Raw genomic sequence first — 14,312 nt, forward strand, 5'->3', positions numbered from 1 at the left:
TTTGCGGTAAAAAGGTGCTCTTTCCACCCGTGAGATCTTTAATGATCTCATCTAAGTTGGCTCCAAATAGACGCTCTCCTGAAAAGGGGATATTAGCCAATGCTTTTTTGGAACCTTGGTCGGCTAACCAACCTTTTAGCCACAGTGTACGCCTGAGAACCACTGCTGAGACTGATGCTCGCGCCAATAAAGGAGTGGCGTCTAACGCCGCATCACACACAAACTGTAACCCCTGTATCATTTGTTCCAACAAATCTGATACCGCCTGAGGGACCTCTTCTAAGTCCCGGCGTAACCACTTGGTCCATTCAGTTACAGCCTGCGAAACCAGACCAATAGCTATTATAGGTCTGAAAGCTGATCCAATCAAGGAAAACATGGTGCGAGACATAGCTTCTATCTTGCGATCCACTGGATCTTTAAAAGACGGAGCGTCTTCTAAAGGAATAACCGTGGCCTTATTCAATCTAGCAATTGGTGAATCCACCACAGGTGGTTCTGTCCATTTCTTAATAAGGGTTTCCTCAAACGGATAACGCCTGTCAATGCGTTTAGAAATAGTAAGTAGTGCGTTTTGGCAGACGCCATTCTTCTTCGATTGGATTGCCAAAACATGTGGGCAATGGAAAAACCTTCGCCACTTTGATGCGTTTTTTAGTCCCAAAAGGGATTTCAGTTTCAGCTGTTTCCGATGGAATACCCTGTAACCTTAAGGTTTCTTGAACAGATACAATGAGTGCGTTTACCAACGCTTCCTCTCGGGCTATGGCTGATGCCGAAACATCCTCCTCACTGTCTGAAGAGACAGGACCCGAGACACCAATCCCAGATGAAGTACCTGCAACTGCAGAAATGGGCTCAGAGTCTGAATCCGAGGTTTCAGATAATATGGGGTTAGGCGGGGGTCGCTTTCTTGCACCCTGTCCCTGACAAGCCACTTCCACCCGGGACACAAAAGTTTCCATAATAGCTGACAATGATTCAATTGTCAATGGGGTGCTGGAGGATCCCGCAGACCCCTCGAGGGGATCCAGAGGAGATACATGAGTGGCAGGGTCCATGTTAACTCAGGACACCTTTGCCAGCAAAACAAAAAAACGTTTTTTTTTTTTTTTTTTTTTTGTGTGTCTCCCCCTGGCGCAATAGCGCCCCTCAGAGTACCTGCTTCTCGATCCCACAGAGAGAGAGAGAGAGGGACCCCCAAGGCTCACCAACCGATGCAGTGCAGTTTCCAACCAACTGCAGTCAGCGTCTGTCTTACACAGACTGGAAGGAGCTGTTTGCTTTTTCCCGGGTAGAAGGACGTGGCTCCGCCCCCTGTGTACGCCTTCCGGCGTTCCCAGCTCTCCACGAGGTAGCTGGGCTCACAAAACATGGCCGCCCCCATAGAAGAGACATAAGACTCCAAAAACATGGCGGCCGGCGTGACCTGAGGACATACATGCATTTGGTCTACGGCAAAATGGCGGCGGACCGCCGAAATCGTTTTCCCAGCACATCCACCTGCATCTCTGCTAAGAGGCGATATATGGATCTACAGAAGATATACTACACATAAGGTAGGATTATACCTCCTATGTCAGCTGTAATGTTACAGTCTGCTGGGTAGAGTGTTAGCTCTTAAACCAAGTCCACTTCCCACAAACACATGCTGTATTACAAGGGGGACTTGTAAGTATCAGATATATACTGACCATATATGGAGGGGCCCATAATACATACTGCCTCATAACGAGGAAAAAAAGGGAACGTTTACTCACCATACCGAACCGACAGGCACCCTCTCTTCACAATACCCTCTCCACCGGGGTGGGGGTTTGTGGACCACTCCGGACGCCTCGACTCTCTGGTTCTTGGCGTCCAAGCGAGACTTTTAACTCGCAAGGTCAGTCCCTCCACTGGGACTCCGTCGCGGCCGACCCAGCGCGGAGCTCTGGTCTGCACGCGCTCGTAGGCAGAAACCGGGGTGACCACTGGATCTCAACATCCAGCCCGTCGCCCGGCCCCGCATACTTACTTGAATGTGTCGCGGCCGACCAAGCGCAATGCCATGGTCTGCGCGCGCTCGTAGGCCGGCTGGGGTGACCACAAGTGTCGCCCAGTCCGGCATCTTTGCTTGAAGATCTCACAGGAAAAAACACTGGAGAAAACTACCTAAAAAATGTATTTTTCTTAAAGAAAAAAGTCTTGCCAGGACCAAAAGATCCCAGCAAGGAACTTAGGTCCTTACTCCTAACTAGACAGAAAAAAACTGATTCCCTGTAGCAGAGAGAGGGAGGATATACCCTCAGGGACTGCCCCTAAGGTGGAGCCAGAACGTTTTGTCTTTCTGCCTAGTCCTACTCCTGCGGAGACAACATAACCCAGCTCTTGAGAATCAAGAAGACTACGTCTGTCAATGAGCGATAGAGAAAGAGGAGCTGATGTCGAGTAGTGGCTCCTTTCGACTGGGGTTCTGGCACGCTGCCCAGGTACACCACTATCTTCGCTCCTTACCAGACCCCTCGGCATTTTCCAGGGACCTCACTCCATTTGAGGAATACTGCGTGGGGGACGGGAACCTGCCGGGCACGCTGTCTAAATCCTACGGCCTCCTGATCTCACCGGGGGAGGACTATGTCCTCCCTGGATTGGACAAGTGGGAGCGGGATCTTCAGCTGCATCTCACCCCGGCGCAACGCCTGAAAGTGTACACCCTGGCTTTGAAGACCCCGACCTGCGCGAAATTGCAAGAGTTAAACTATAAAATCCTCACCCGGTGGTATAGGGTTCCCTCTATTTTGAATAAAATCTTCCCAGACACGTCGAACCTTTGCTGGAGGTGTCAGAGCGAAGTAGGCACGATACTCCACATTTTCTGGTCATGCCCCGTCTACGTCCCTTCTGGCAAGCCGTCCGGGCCCTCTTGGGGGAACTATCGGACAGGGAAATCCCGGACATCCCGGAGTTCTTCCTACTTCAGGTCTCCTCTACACCGATCTCGAAGAGTAAAAAATTAATTATCCCCCATGTTTTGAGTGCTGCGAAGGCCTGCATCCCGGTGCTTTGGAAGACGACCAGAGTACCGACTATAGGGGATTGTATGCACAGGATGGAAGATATAAACAGGATGGAGGACCTCACCCTCACGAGGCAGCATTGCAGGGAACGATACGATAAGATATGGGGTTTCTGGGTTTCTGGAATGTCTTCGTGCTCTCTGACAAGGGCAGGTCTCTGATGTGCGGTTGATTCTCACCTCGGGAATGCCCGTGGGTTTTGTCCGTGCGGGGAGTTGCCCCCTCTGTTACCCCCCCCCCCCCCCCCGTCCCAATCCCTTCACCGTCCTTCTTTGTCTTCTCTGTGTGTCACCCATTCTTTGGCTCTGTTTTCTCTTATCTTTCCCATCCTTTAGATAAAATTGGGGAGCGACAGCCGGAAGCGGTTTTCCTTTCTCCGTAATGCAGCTTTTCTACATACCTGTATTAGTGCCTGGCTATCTATGCATCGTGTTGGAAGTGCCTGCACCATCCCCGCCACCGGGGATGGGTCCTACGATTATGCCAGGACCTTCGTTGATCATCGATCTACTGTTTTAGTTTGCTTACATATGTCTGTATGATACATGTCACAAATTGTTTCTCGACTGTTGTTCCTTTTTCATAAATAAAAATATTTGAAAAAAAAAAAAAAACTATTAACTACCGGATTAGCGGATATATTAAGGGCTAAGGATCACTATTTGGGCAGTATTTTATCAAAAAAAAGTTTCTGAGGCCGGAACTCCGCTTTAAACATATCATGTCTTCTGCGAGAACACCTTTACTCCTTGGGATTAGGACTTTATTATCCTTTCTTTTCTTCATGGTTCACTTTTTTAGGCCTGCCTCCTCTTGCAGTTAATGGTCAGTTTTATTTTACATCCTCTGGGCCACTTTTAATTACTCAAAGGCTATCTTCTAGGTGCTTTCTACCCTCTGTGTCATCGAGTGCTTCATACTAAATTTACAGCTTCTTCATAGGTCTGATTCCAATTCTTTGATCCATAGCTTTTTAAAGATGCTATCATAGGCTTGGTATGCATGTAGGTTTCTAACATGAGGTTTCAATTGTACATATAAGCTATTGCCTATAAACTTACCAAACATTTCTTACCTTAGGGTTGTTTTCAAGCATAAACTCTGTGTGTGAGGGGGTCCTAAGCACTGCATCTTGAAACCAGTGAAGAAAGTGGCTGGAGGTGACTGCCTTCTGACACATGAATCCACCATGGGTACATATATGAGCAGCAGCTACAGCAGCACTATGTGGGCTTTGGAATTCTGCAAAAAGTCAGAAAACATCCTTAGGCTGGCCATACATTATACAATTTTCTTGTACAATTTAGCTTTAGATTTACTAAAACCATTTAATTGGAGGTCAAACCTAAACACTTTCAGTTTGTATGCAATCAGGAGGCCTGTGCACTACATTTGAAGGTAAAGCTAAAGGAAATTGAACAAGAACATTGTATAATAAATGGGCAGCTTTATAAACTGCAACAGTCGTAGAGCCTGTAAAATAACAATCTTTAAATTGGATCTTCACTGTATCTGAGCACCACAAACCAAAAACACTATTTAACTCATGTTTAGTATTAACAGAAAACTGCCCCATCTATACATATCTCTATGCTTATTTTGTGGAGAAATAACTTTGAAAAACAAGCATTTCTGGACGTGGCCATTTGGAGTAAGGGCAGATTTTTCATGTAGCATTTGCTTGCAGGAATCCATCTGCCCTTAGCTCTAAGGCTGGCCATACACTATACAATTTTCTTATTCAATTTCCTTTAGATTTACCTTAAACTATGTAGTGCAAGGGCCTGCCTGACTGCATACAAATTGAAAGTGTTTAGGTTTGACCCTATATTACATGGTTTTGGTAAATCTAAAGGAAAGTTGAACAAGAAAATTGTATAGTGTATGGCCAGCCTAACATGCATGCAGGAGAGTGTGCTTAGCTGAGAAAACTTTTCCACCTCTCCTCCCCTCCTGAAGACTCCTGGGATGTATGACATAATTTGCCAAGGCGAGAAATCAGGAAGTAATTGAAGAAATGTAAAAAAAAAAAAAAAGTTTAAAACAAGTAAATATGATACACTTTCCTATCTATTTACCAATGCTAGCAGCATGAGGATTACAAATAATCAATGTTGATTGGGAGACTTAAGTTCCACTTTTAAGAGGGATCTCAGGCAACAAGCAATGCTGACCAGAAAGCATTTCCAGTGTGCATAAGTTAATTAGTCCATGCAATTTTCCATTGCATCCAGATTCAGCAGGACTGTCTTTTCAGTGATGCTGCTTGGAAAAGAATAATAGTTCTGCACCGTGCAACATACTTCTATAAAAACAATGGAGCATGAGGCAGAAAACCTGGCCATACACTAGTATAATTTTGTTTAAAATTCTTTTTTTTGGAACATTCATTAGATTTTCTAATCATTAGTGGAATCAAATCAATGTTTGTTTTTAACTGAAGTGATGATAAAATTAGAAGGGCATGATGGAAAATGTTTCTCAGACGAACAGTGTACAGTATGTGATTTTTGCTTGGGAAAGTCCAATCATTCTAAAGTCAAATGTTAAAAACAAAAAAAATTTGGAGGTATTTTTTAACGACATTCTTTAAGTCTTTAAAAGTACTGAGAGTTTTACATACTTAGGTTGAAAAAAGCCACTAGTCCATCTAGTTCAAAGAAAACCTCAATGTACACTATCCTATACCCATAATTGATACAATGGAAGGCAAAAAAAAAATAAAGCATGATCCATTCGCTCCAGTGAGGGAAACAAAAATTCCTCCCTGATCCCCCAGGAGGCAATCAGATATTTCCTGAATCAACTACTCCAGGTGTTGTTACTTTTAACTTTCTCCTATCCGCGCTACAGCCTATATACGGCTGCAGCGCGGACTCGAATTTTCGGGAGGCCGTTTTTAAACGGCCTCCCAGAAGCAGGCTCCCCGCGCGCTCCCGCGAGCGCGCATCAGGGAGAATCTGTGTCGGCCGTGTCCCTTGGACACAGCCGATCACAGATCGTGGTGAATGGCCAATCACAGCGGCCATTCACCACGTGATCGGACCATCCAATGAGAGATGATCTCATATGTAAACATATGAGATCATCTCTCATCGCCGGCGCTCCTTCCTCACACGGAGCCTGCAGTGTGAGGAAGGAGGGGGAGCCTCACAGCGCCGGGGACACAGAGACATGTAATCAGGGCACTGATCACCAGTGCCCTGATTACTGCAAGGTAAAAAAACATACACACATTGCCCCCAACAGTGCCCACAGTGCCCGCCATCAGTGCCCCCCATCAATGCCCACAATCAGTGCCCATAGTGCTGCCAGTCAGTGCCCATCAGTGCCTACTCATCTAGGCACTGATGAGCACTGACTGGCAGCACTATGGGCACTGAGTGTGGGCACTGATGGTGCTGCCCATCAGTGCTCATCAGTGCCACCCGTCAGTGTCCATCAGTGCCATCCGCCAGTGCCCATCAATGCCGCCTCTCAGTGCCCATCAGTGCCGCCCGTCAGTGCCGCCTCTCAGTGCCCAGCAGTGCCACCTCAGTGCCACCTCTCAGTGCCCAGCAGTGCCACCTCAGTGCCCAGCAGTGCCGCCTATCAGTGCTCATCAGTGCCGCCCATCAGTGCCGCCTATCAGTGGCGCCTATCAGTGCTCATCAGTGCGGCATATTAGTACCTCCTCATCAGTGCCCATAAGTGCCACCTCATCAGTGCCCATAAGTGCCACCTCATCAGTGCCCATCAGTGCAGCCTATCAGTGCCGCCTCATCAGCGCACATCAGTGAAGGAGAAAAATTTATTTTCAAAATTTACTCGCAGAAAATAAGAAAAACTTTTTTTTTTTTTTCAAAATTTTCTGTCTTTATTCTTTTTTTTTGTAAAAAATAAAAAAGCCAGAGGTGTTTAAATACCACCAAAAGAAAGCTCTATTTGTGTGAAAAAAATGATAAAAATTTCATATGGGTACAGTGTAGCATGACAGCGCAATTGTCAGTCAAAGTGTGACAGCGCTGAAAGCTGAAAATTGGCCTGGATGGGAAGGGTGTTTAAGTGCACAGAAGGCAAGTGGTTAAAAATTAGTATCCAGGTATATTTTGTGCATTTAGGAATGCATCCAGCCTTTTTAAAACAATCTAGGATGATGGCAAGAACTAGTTTTTGTGGAAGTCTATTCCACATTTTCACAGCTTACTGTGAAGAGGCCTTTCCATATGTGAATATTAAATCTCTTTTCCTCCAGAAGTAAGGAATTCCCCCTTGTCCTCTGTAATGACCGAAAGTGAATAACTTTACACCAAGTTCACTATGTGGACCCCTTATGTATTTATACATATTGATTAAATCCCGCCTCAATCTCCTCATCTCAAGAGGTAATAAATTCAGTTCCTCAAATATTTCCTCATAGCTGAGCTCCTCCATGCCTCTTATCAGTTTGGTTGCTCTTCTCTGCCCTTTCTCCAGTTCCCCGATAACCTTTTTGTGAACTGGTGCCCAAAACTGAACTGCATATTCCAGATGAGGTCTTACTAATGATTTGTACAGGGGCAAAATTATATCTCTCTCTAGAGTCCATATCTCTCTTAATACAATTGCATAACATTGCTTTTGAAACAGCAGCTTGGCATTGCATGCAATTATTAAGCTTAGGATCTACCAGAACACCCAGATCCTTCTCCACCATTGATTGCCCCAGTTGTATTCCCCCTAGTATGTATGATGCATGCATATTCTTAGCCCCCAAGTGCATAACTTTACATTTATCAACATTAAATCTCATTTCCCACATACACCCAATTAAACAGTGCATTAAAGTTGGCTTGTAAGCTGCACAGCATAGCTTGGTGTCCACTGAAATGGTACTTCTAATCCCAGACCCTATATCATTTATAAAGATATTAAAAAGTAAGGGTCCCAACACTGATATGTATGGGATACACCACTGATAACCTTATACCATTCAGAGTGAGAATCATTAACCACTACTCTCTGAATACGGTCTTTTAGCCGGTTTTCCATCCATTTACAAACTGAATTTGGTGGAGCCAAAAGACACCAGCACCTATTTCAAGGATGGTAAATAAACCCTGCTTTACCTCCAATTTATATATTTACCCTGTTGTATCCCCTTTACTTTGTGTTTTTTTATAAATTTCTGTGATGTTGCAAGGAAATTGAAGATGTAATCTAAACTGCCACCCGGCTGCTCAAGATGTTCGACCATGTTTATATATATGTATATATATGTTTATATATTTATATATATGTTCACCAGTAGCAGATGCTATGTACAGACAATAAGACAAAAAGCTTGGGCTGTACAAACATTTAATATAGATGCTGTCTTGGCTACTTGAAATATAAACATATGTACTCATATCATGTATTGCCTTGCTTTAATTTAAATAATAAAAAAATAATGTTTCCTGCTCGTGTGAGGTTGGGGATAGTTCTGACACTGAACTCCCCACAGTGCAGTATTCGCTCCAGCAATGACTGGCCTTAAGGGGGCAGTACTGTTTTTTAACGGGCCATAAAACAAGTAAAGGAGATCTTTACAGACTTGCAGAATTCCAGCATTTTCAGATTTACATAAAATGTCTGCACTATACAATAATTAAAATGCATCAGACTTTTTCTTTAGGCCAAACGCCTTAAAATTCACTATATTACTTGCAACCAGCTTCAACTACTTACTTATAAAACAGTATTTTTCATGGTGTTGGCTTCTTAGATTCTTCGGTGCAAAAATTGCTTTAATATCTTTAAAATGACTAAACTGCTGTTGAAGATAATTTTCAGTTAAGGGTTTCATAAATCCAGAGACATATATAGTATCCCTGTTTTCTGGATCTTCTTCCATCTCCTTTATAATGTCTTCATAATCAAGTGACATCCTGGTTATCAGCCTCTGAACCTGCCAAACAAGAACAGACATGGTCAAAATGATCCCTGAAATGTTATGGCGTTCTACGATGCATCTATTGATATATTTATTGACTGGTACCAAGGTACCAAAATCTTTAGCCAAGTGCATGTCTAGAAACTAGATACTTTATTTCTCAAAAAAGATTGGGTGGGGGGACACCTGTAAGATGAATTCTGGCACAATCCCCTGGTTAAATCTGGAAATGTAAAATGTGTTCCAGGTCTCCCCCTAAAAGAAAGGAATGGAGGGGAAGGGAAGAGGAAGGGAAAAGGGGGGACAATAGAAAATGGGGATTTTTAATGTGCCCAAAAGTCAGACGGTATAGGTCATAATTAAAAGCAACTTATTTTTATTGTTAAATTGCAAAAAGTGTTAAAAACAGCAAACCCTAGGTTTGACATAAAAATATATCATGTTATACATATCACCATATAATAAAGTGTTCAAAAAATAGGGTAATCCCACACAGTTCGGAATGAAGCGTTTAACCCAAATTATGGGCGTCTTCAGGATCCAATTCTCAATGTGTTAGAACCTAAAAAACCCCAACCACAAGAAGTATATGCAATACGGTGTAGTGTGTATCAACATATATCCCAAATGATATGGAAGCTGGGGTCTACGACTGATTGTCAATTTACAATATGGAATCAAAGATTGTGGATACAGTCGCCATCAACCAGATATATATCACAATTGGAAAACCGTGTACAGCATGAGCGTAAAATCCATAAATCGCATAAACCTCCGAAGTGGGGGGGCATCCCAAATCAGACATATAACTCCGTGGTCTGTATCCGTAATGGCATATATTGGTTACATTCCACAGCTTCAAAAAGCATTCCCCCTGGTCTCCGATCCAATGAAAGTAATATAGAGATATGTAACCAATATATGCCATCATACCATCAGACCTGGAACACATTTTACATTTCCTATATCATTTGTCAATTTATGTTGGTGTCAAGGTGTGCAAATTTAAAGAGAAACCGGCATTAAAAAATTATTTAAAATTTTTTACATTTAGCATTGCCTACCTATAAAATATATTGGGCAGCCAGTACTTAGTTCTACCAGTGTCACTTTAGAAGGGATAACATGCTCATTTTTTTTAAATAAATTTCCACTGTAGTCAATGCTTACACACAGTGCCGGGAAAAGGTCATCTAGAGCCCAGGGCGAACATGCTAAACGACACCCCCTCCCGACGATGTACAAGAAATATGTGTCTGCAAAAATCCCCCCACACAAACACTGAGCACTAATCTACATGCTTACCCCCCCCCCCAGCATTAATTCTCCCTCTCTCCCTCCTCCGAGTACAAATCCGTCCCCCTGCTGAAATCCCCCCTCCCAGTACAAATCTTTGGCCCAACCATCCCACCCCCCCAAAAAATATACTCATCCCTCCGATCACAAATTCTCTACCCCTAAAATTTCCCCCTCCCAGCATGAATTCCCCTCAAATCTCCCCTCCAATACAAATCTTCTTCCCCCCATCTCCCCTCTTCACACAAATGACCACTCTTAGCACCCCCCCCCCCTAAATGTACCTCCTAGAACAATATTTACCCCCTGCCACATGTGGCGCCCCCCCCCCCACCTCACATGATACCACAGTGCCTAGGGCAGCCACCCCTTTTCCCAGCCCTGCTTACACATTGACAAATGCCTGAACTCCAAATGTTCCCATCTCAATTCACCTAGGTCTTACAGCCTCAGATGTCAGGGATCACCAAGATTTTTTTTTAGAAAAATAACAAAGGAATAAAACTAACTGGCATGCTTTCAAAACAAATGGTTTCTATTTATGTGACTTTAGTCACACGGGCAAATCTTTTCTACAATAATACCAAAGAATCCAATTTTTTATCATCTCCAGAAGATATCAAAGAAAATTAGGCTCTTATTTCCTATGAAATGTTTACGTCCAGAACATATTTAATGTATGGTGTGAGATGCAAGGGCCTCCATCAATCTCACTTCAAAATAGCCAAGCCTGGCCATGCCTTATGTGGTGTGACAAGGGCCATCTCTTCCCATGCAGCAGGAATAAAGTTGGCCAGAGTCAACGTCTATCTCTCAAGACTCTCGACTCCTCATATAGTAGCATAAACTAATGCCATAGGGTTTGAAGCAGACATTGCCATCTTCACTACTTTTAGGAAGCCTTCAGAACAAATTAGGGACTAAAATGAGCAGCAATATTGGGAAGCAAAAGGGAGCAGACCTGGGTTCTTCCCACTATCTTACTCCAGAAGTCAATTTGGGCAGTGAGGCAACCTATAAATTAATCTCAACCTCTTGAAAAGTTAATGTATAATTTACATAATACAGTAATTGAAACAGCAAAATACAGTGGGCCCCAAAAACTGAACTTCACTAGAAGATGGGGAAGACAAGGAGCAAAGTTTTTTCTTTTATCAAAAAGTTATATTGATCAGACATTGACAAACTTGGCCCAGGATGGGGGGGGGGGGGGGGGGGTGTTGGAATGCAGTATCTGATCACAAATCATGTACAGAAAGATAACAGGGATTCAAATACATAAATGTTAAACATATTGGAGAATAAGTTATGGGCATTATCATAGTTAAAGACAGAGATCAATTTCTCCATTCATGGTAGTAAGTGTCTCAAAGTTCTCGTTGATGGGTTGACATTAAAGGATGCTAGAAGATGGTTGCAAAAGTGAATTTGGCAGTCTTAGTACACAGCTTATCCCTCAACCAAGGAACTGTAAGTACTAACTGTAAAAAGGGGAAGTGGATAAGATCCAATGCTCTGTAAGGGAGGGGAAGCGAAAGAAGGGACATGGAAAGCCCCCAGAGGCTGTCAGGAATAAGTGACGAGGTTCAAAGAGAATGTTACAGAACTCAGATAACCATGCAGTATGTTGAGAGGGTGAGGAAAAAATATCATGTGTGTTATTTAGAATAGCAGTCAATATCTCATCAATAATGGTTCCCTATATGGAACACTTAACTTTGAAAGGAGCAAAGTTCTTTTCCTCTACTCTGTTTTCCTATATCTCAGCACAGAGTCATGCACTATGCTCACTCTTACTAATAAATGCCATGACACAATGTTAGTCTCTTTTACTACAGCTGCACCCATACTAAAGACTAAATTATGAGTAATAAAAATGGTGTTTGTATGTGTTTCTACACAAAAGAATTTAGATATGCACTATTTAAAGCACAAGTAAACTTTGAGTTTAACCACTTGCTTACTGGCCACTTATACCCCCTTCCTGAGCAGGCCAATTTTTAGCTTTTAGCGCTGTCACACTTTGAATGACAATTCATGCAACACTGTACCTGTATGAATTTTTTTTTACAAATAGAGTTTTCTTTTGATGGTATTTAATCACCACTGAGTTTTTTATTTTTTGCTAAACAAAAAGTTTGAAAAAACAAAAATGTTTTTTATAGTTATAAAATTCTGCAAACAGGTAATTTTTCTCCTTCACTGATGTGTGCTGATGAGGCCACACTGATGGGCACTGATAGGTGGCATTGATGGGCACTGGTAGGCAGCACTTACAAGTGGCACTGATTGGCAGCATTGAATGGCAATGATTGGAAGTACTGATGGGCACTGATAGAAGGCACTGGTGGGCACTGATTAGCAGTGCTAGTGGCCACTGAGGGGACCAATGTCCCTGTAACGGAAGCCGGTTAACGGCTTTCTTCTTTTTTCCTCAGGCTATCGGTGTTGGCTGACAGCTGATCAAGTGGTAAAGGGCCGCTGTTATTGGCCCTTTACCTTGATCTGTGATCAGCCCAGTCCCAAGGACTTGGCGATCACAAAGCGCGTCACCCACACAAGAACAGGAGGACATTCAAGGACGCCCTCCCAGCATTTTAAGCCCGCACTGTAGCAGTCTTTCGGCTATAACACGGTTGGGAAGTGGTAAAGACATATTCCACCTCAGACAATAAAATAATATATGCTCCCACATTGATTGAAAACATGTGCATGTATTCTTTTTTCACATTTGAGCATGCAATGTATTGCAATTGCTCAGGCTCCTACAGGCTACTCCTAACAGCCCAGGGACGTGCTAAGGTACAGTAGTCAAGTTACAGGTCTCTAAGTAGTAGCACTGGAATAGAAGTGTGGTGATATTGCCGCACTTGTGCTCCATTGAGAACTGTCGCAGTGGCAGATGGTACTAGTCACTCCATGCACAAATCTCTGCGGGCGGAGCCATGCACAGAAGCACTCCTGTGTGAACCAAGGCTGAAGTCACTATGACAAGCCTGGGTTCACACTGGAGCGGTGCAGCAAACCGCATGTGATTTGGACAGGAAGCACACCACATTCCTGTTTAAATCACATGCAATTCTTTGCAGTGCAATTTGTGCCTTTCATTTTGTATGGGCTCAAATCGCACTGCACAAAAAGTATCGGTTTTAGTATCGGAGCATTTGCACGAATACAGGTACTCCTGCAAATGCTTAGTATTGGTACCGATATCGTGCAATCATAAAAAAATATATAGGTGCCTGCTGGGAGTAGATCCAGGGATTCAGTAAAGTTGGGGGAGGTGTATATTTGAAAGTAACATGAACCATGGTCAGAAAGGTGGGCCTATCTTTTAAATCAGCTTAATTACATTCCATACATCAACACACAAAGGTGTGCAAAGTCTCACAGTTCATTTGATTTTTAAAGCAGCCAAAGCCTGAGCATGCTGGAGAGAAAGACCCTTGCACTCTGTGTGGAAGCAGTGGTCTCTCTGCAAAGGTTCAAAGTTCTTAGCAACATCAGGCATGAGCTGTGAAAAAAGCAGAGCTGTCAGTCTGACTCAGCACGGTCGGGGGGGGGGGGGTAGGGTTGTTGGACCTCTGCAAGAAGACCACTGCTTTCACACAAGAAAACCACTGCTTTCACACAGGGCAAGGGTCCCGCTCTCTAGCATGCTTGCAGGTGACAGGCTTTTCTACTCAGGCTGTGGCTGATCTCTAAAAAAAACAAAAAAACAGTAAGGTCTTGCACTCCTTTATGTTTCATGCAGCTGGAATGTATTTAACTGGTTTATACTAAAAGTTCAGTTGGGTTTTAATTTTAACCCAGCTTTGAAAACATTTCAGGTGTACATGAAAAGGACAGAGTTTTATAAAGGATGCAAACCTGTTTTGCAAAATTGTTTTTCCATGACAAAATGAAGGATCTTTTCACTATGTTTCACACATGTGCCAAACCTAGCACACAGCACATGTATAGTACAAACTATACACATTATAGGATACAGTATGGCATCCTAAATACATTTCCTGTGAATGAGTTGCAGCAATATGGTATACCATGCACCCCCCTTCCCCTTC

General features: G+C 43.3%; 1 protein-coding gene across 1 annotated transcript in view; it reads right to left on the reverse strand.

The window, feature by feature from the left end:
• Positions 1–14,312, reverse strand: part of REXO5 (RNA exonuclease 5) — a 93,853-nt gene that overhangs the window by 13,290 nt on the left and 66,251 nt on the right. Inside the window, exons 17-18 of the mRNA XM_082262313.1 lie at positions 8,748–8,967; positions 4,135–4,301 (exon numbers count right to left, since the gene is read on the reverse strand). Of these exons, the coding sequence (XP_082118439.1) occupies positions 4,135–4,301; positions 8,748–8,967 (387 nt within the window). The remainder of the gene's footprint in view (positions 1–4,134; positions 4,302–8,747; positions 8,968–14,312) is intronic.

This window comes from Pelophylax lessonae (assembly GCF_965119305.1).
Source record: "Pelophylax lessonae genome assembly, chromosome: 6".
Classification (NCBI taxonomy): domain Eukaryota; kingdom Metazoa; phylum Chordata; class Amphibia; order Anura; family Ranidae; genus Pelophylax; species Pelophylax lessonae.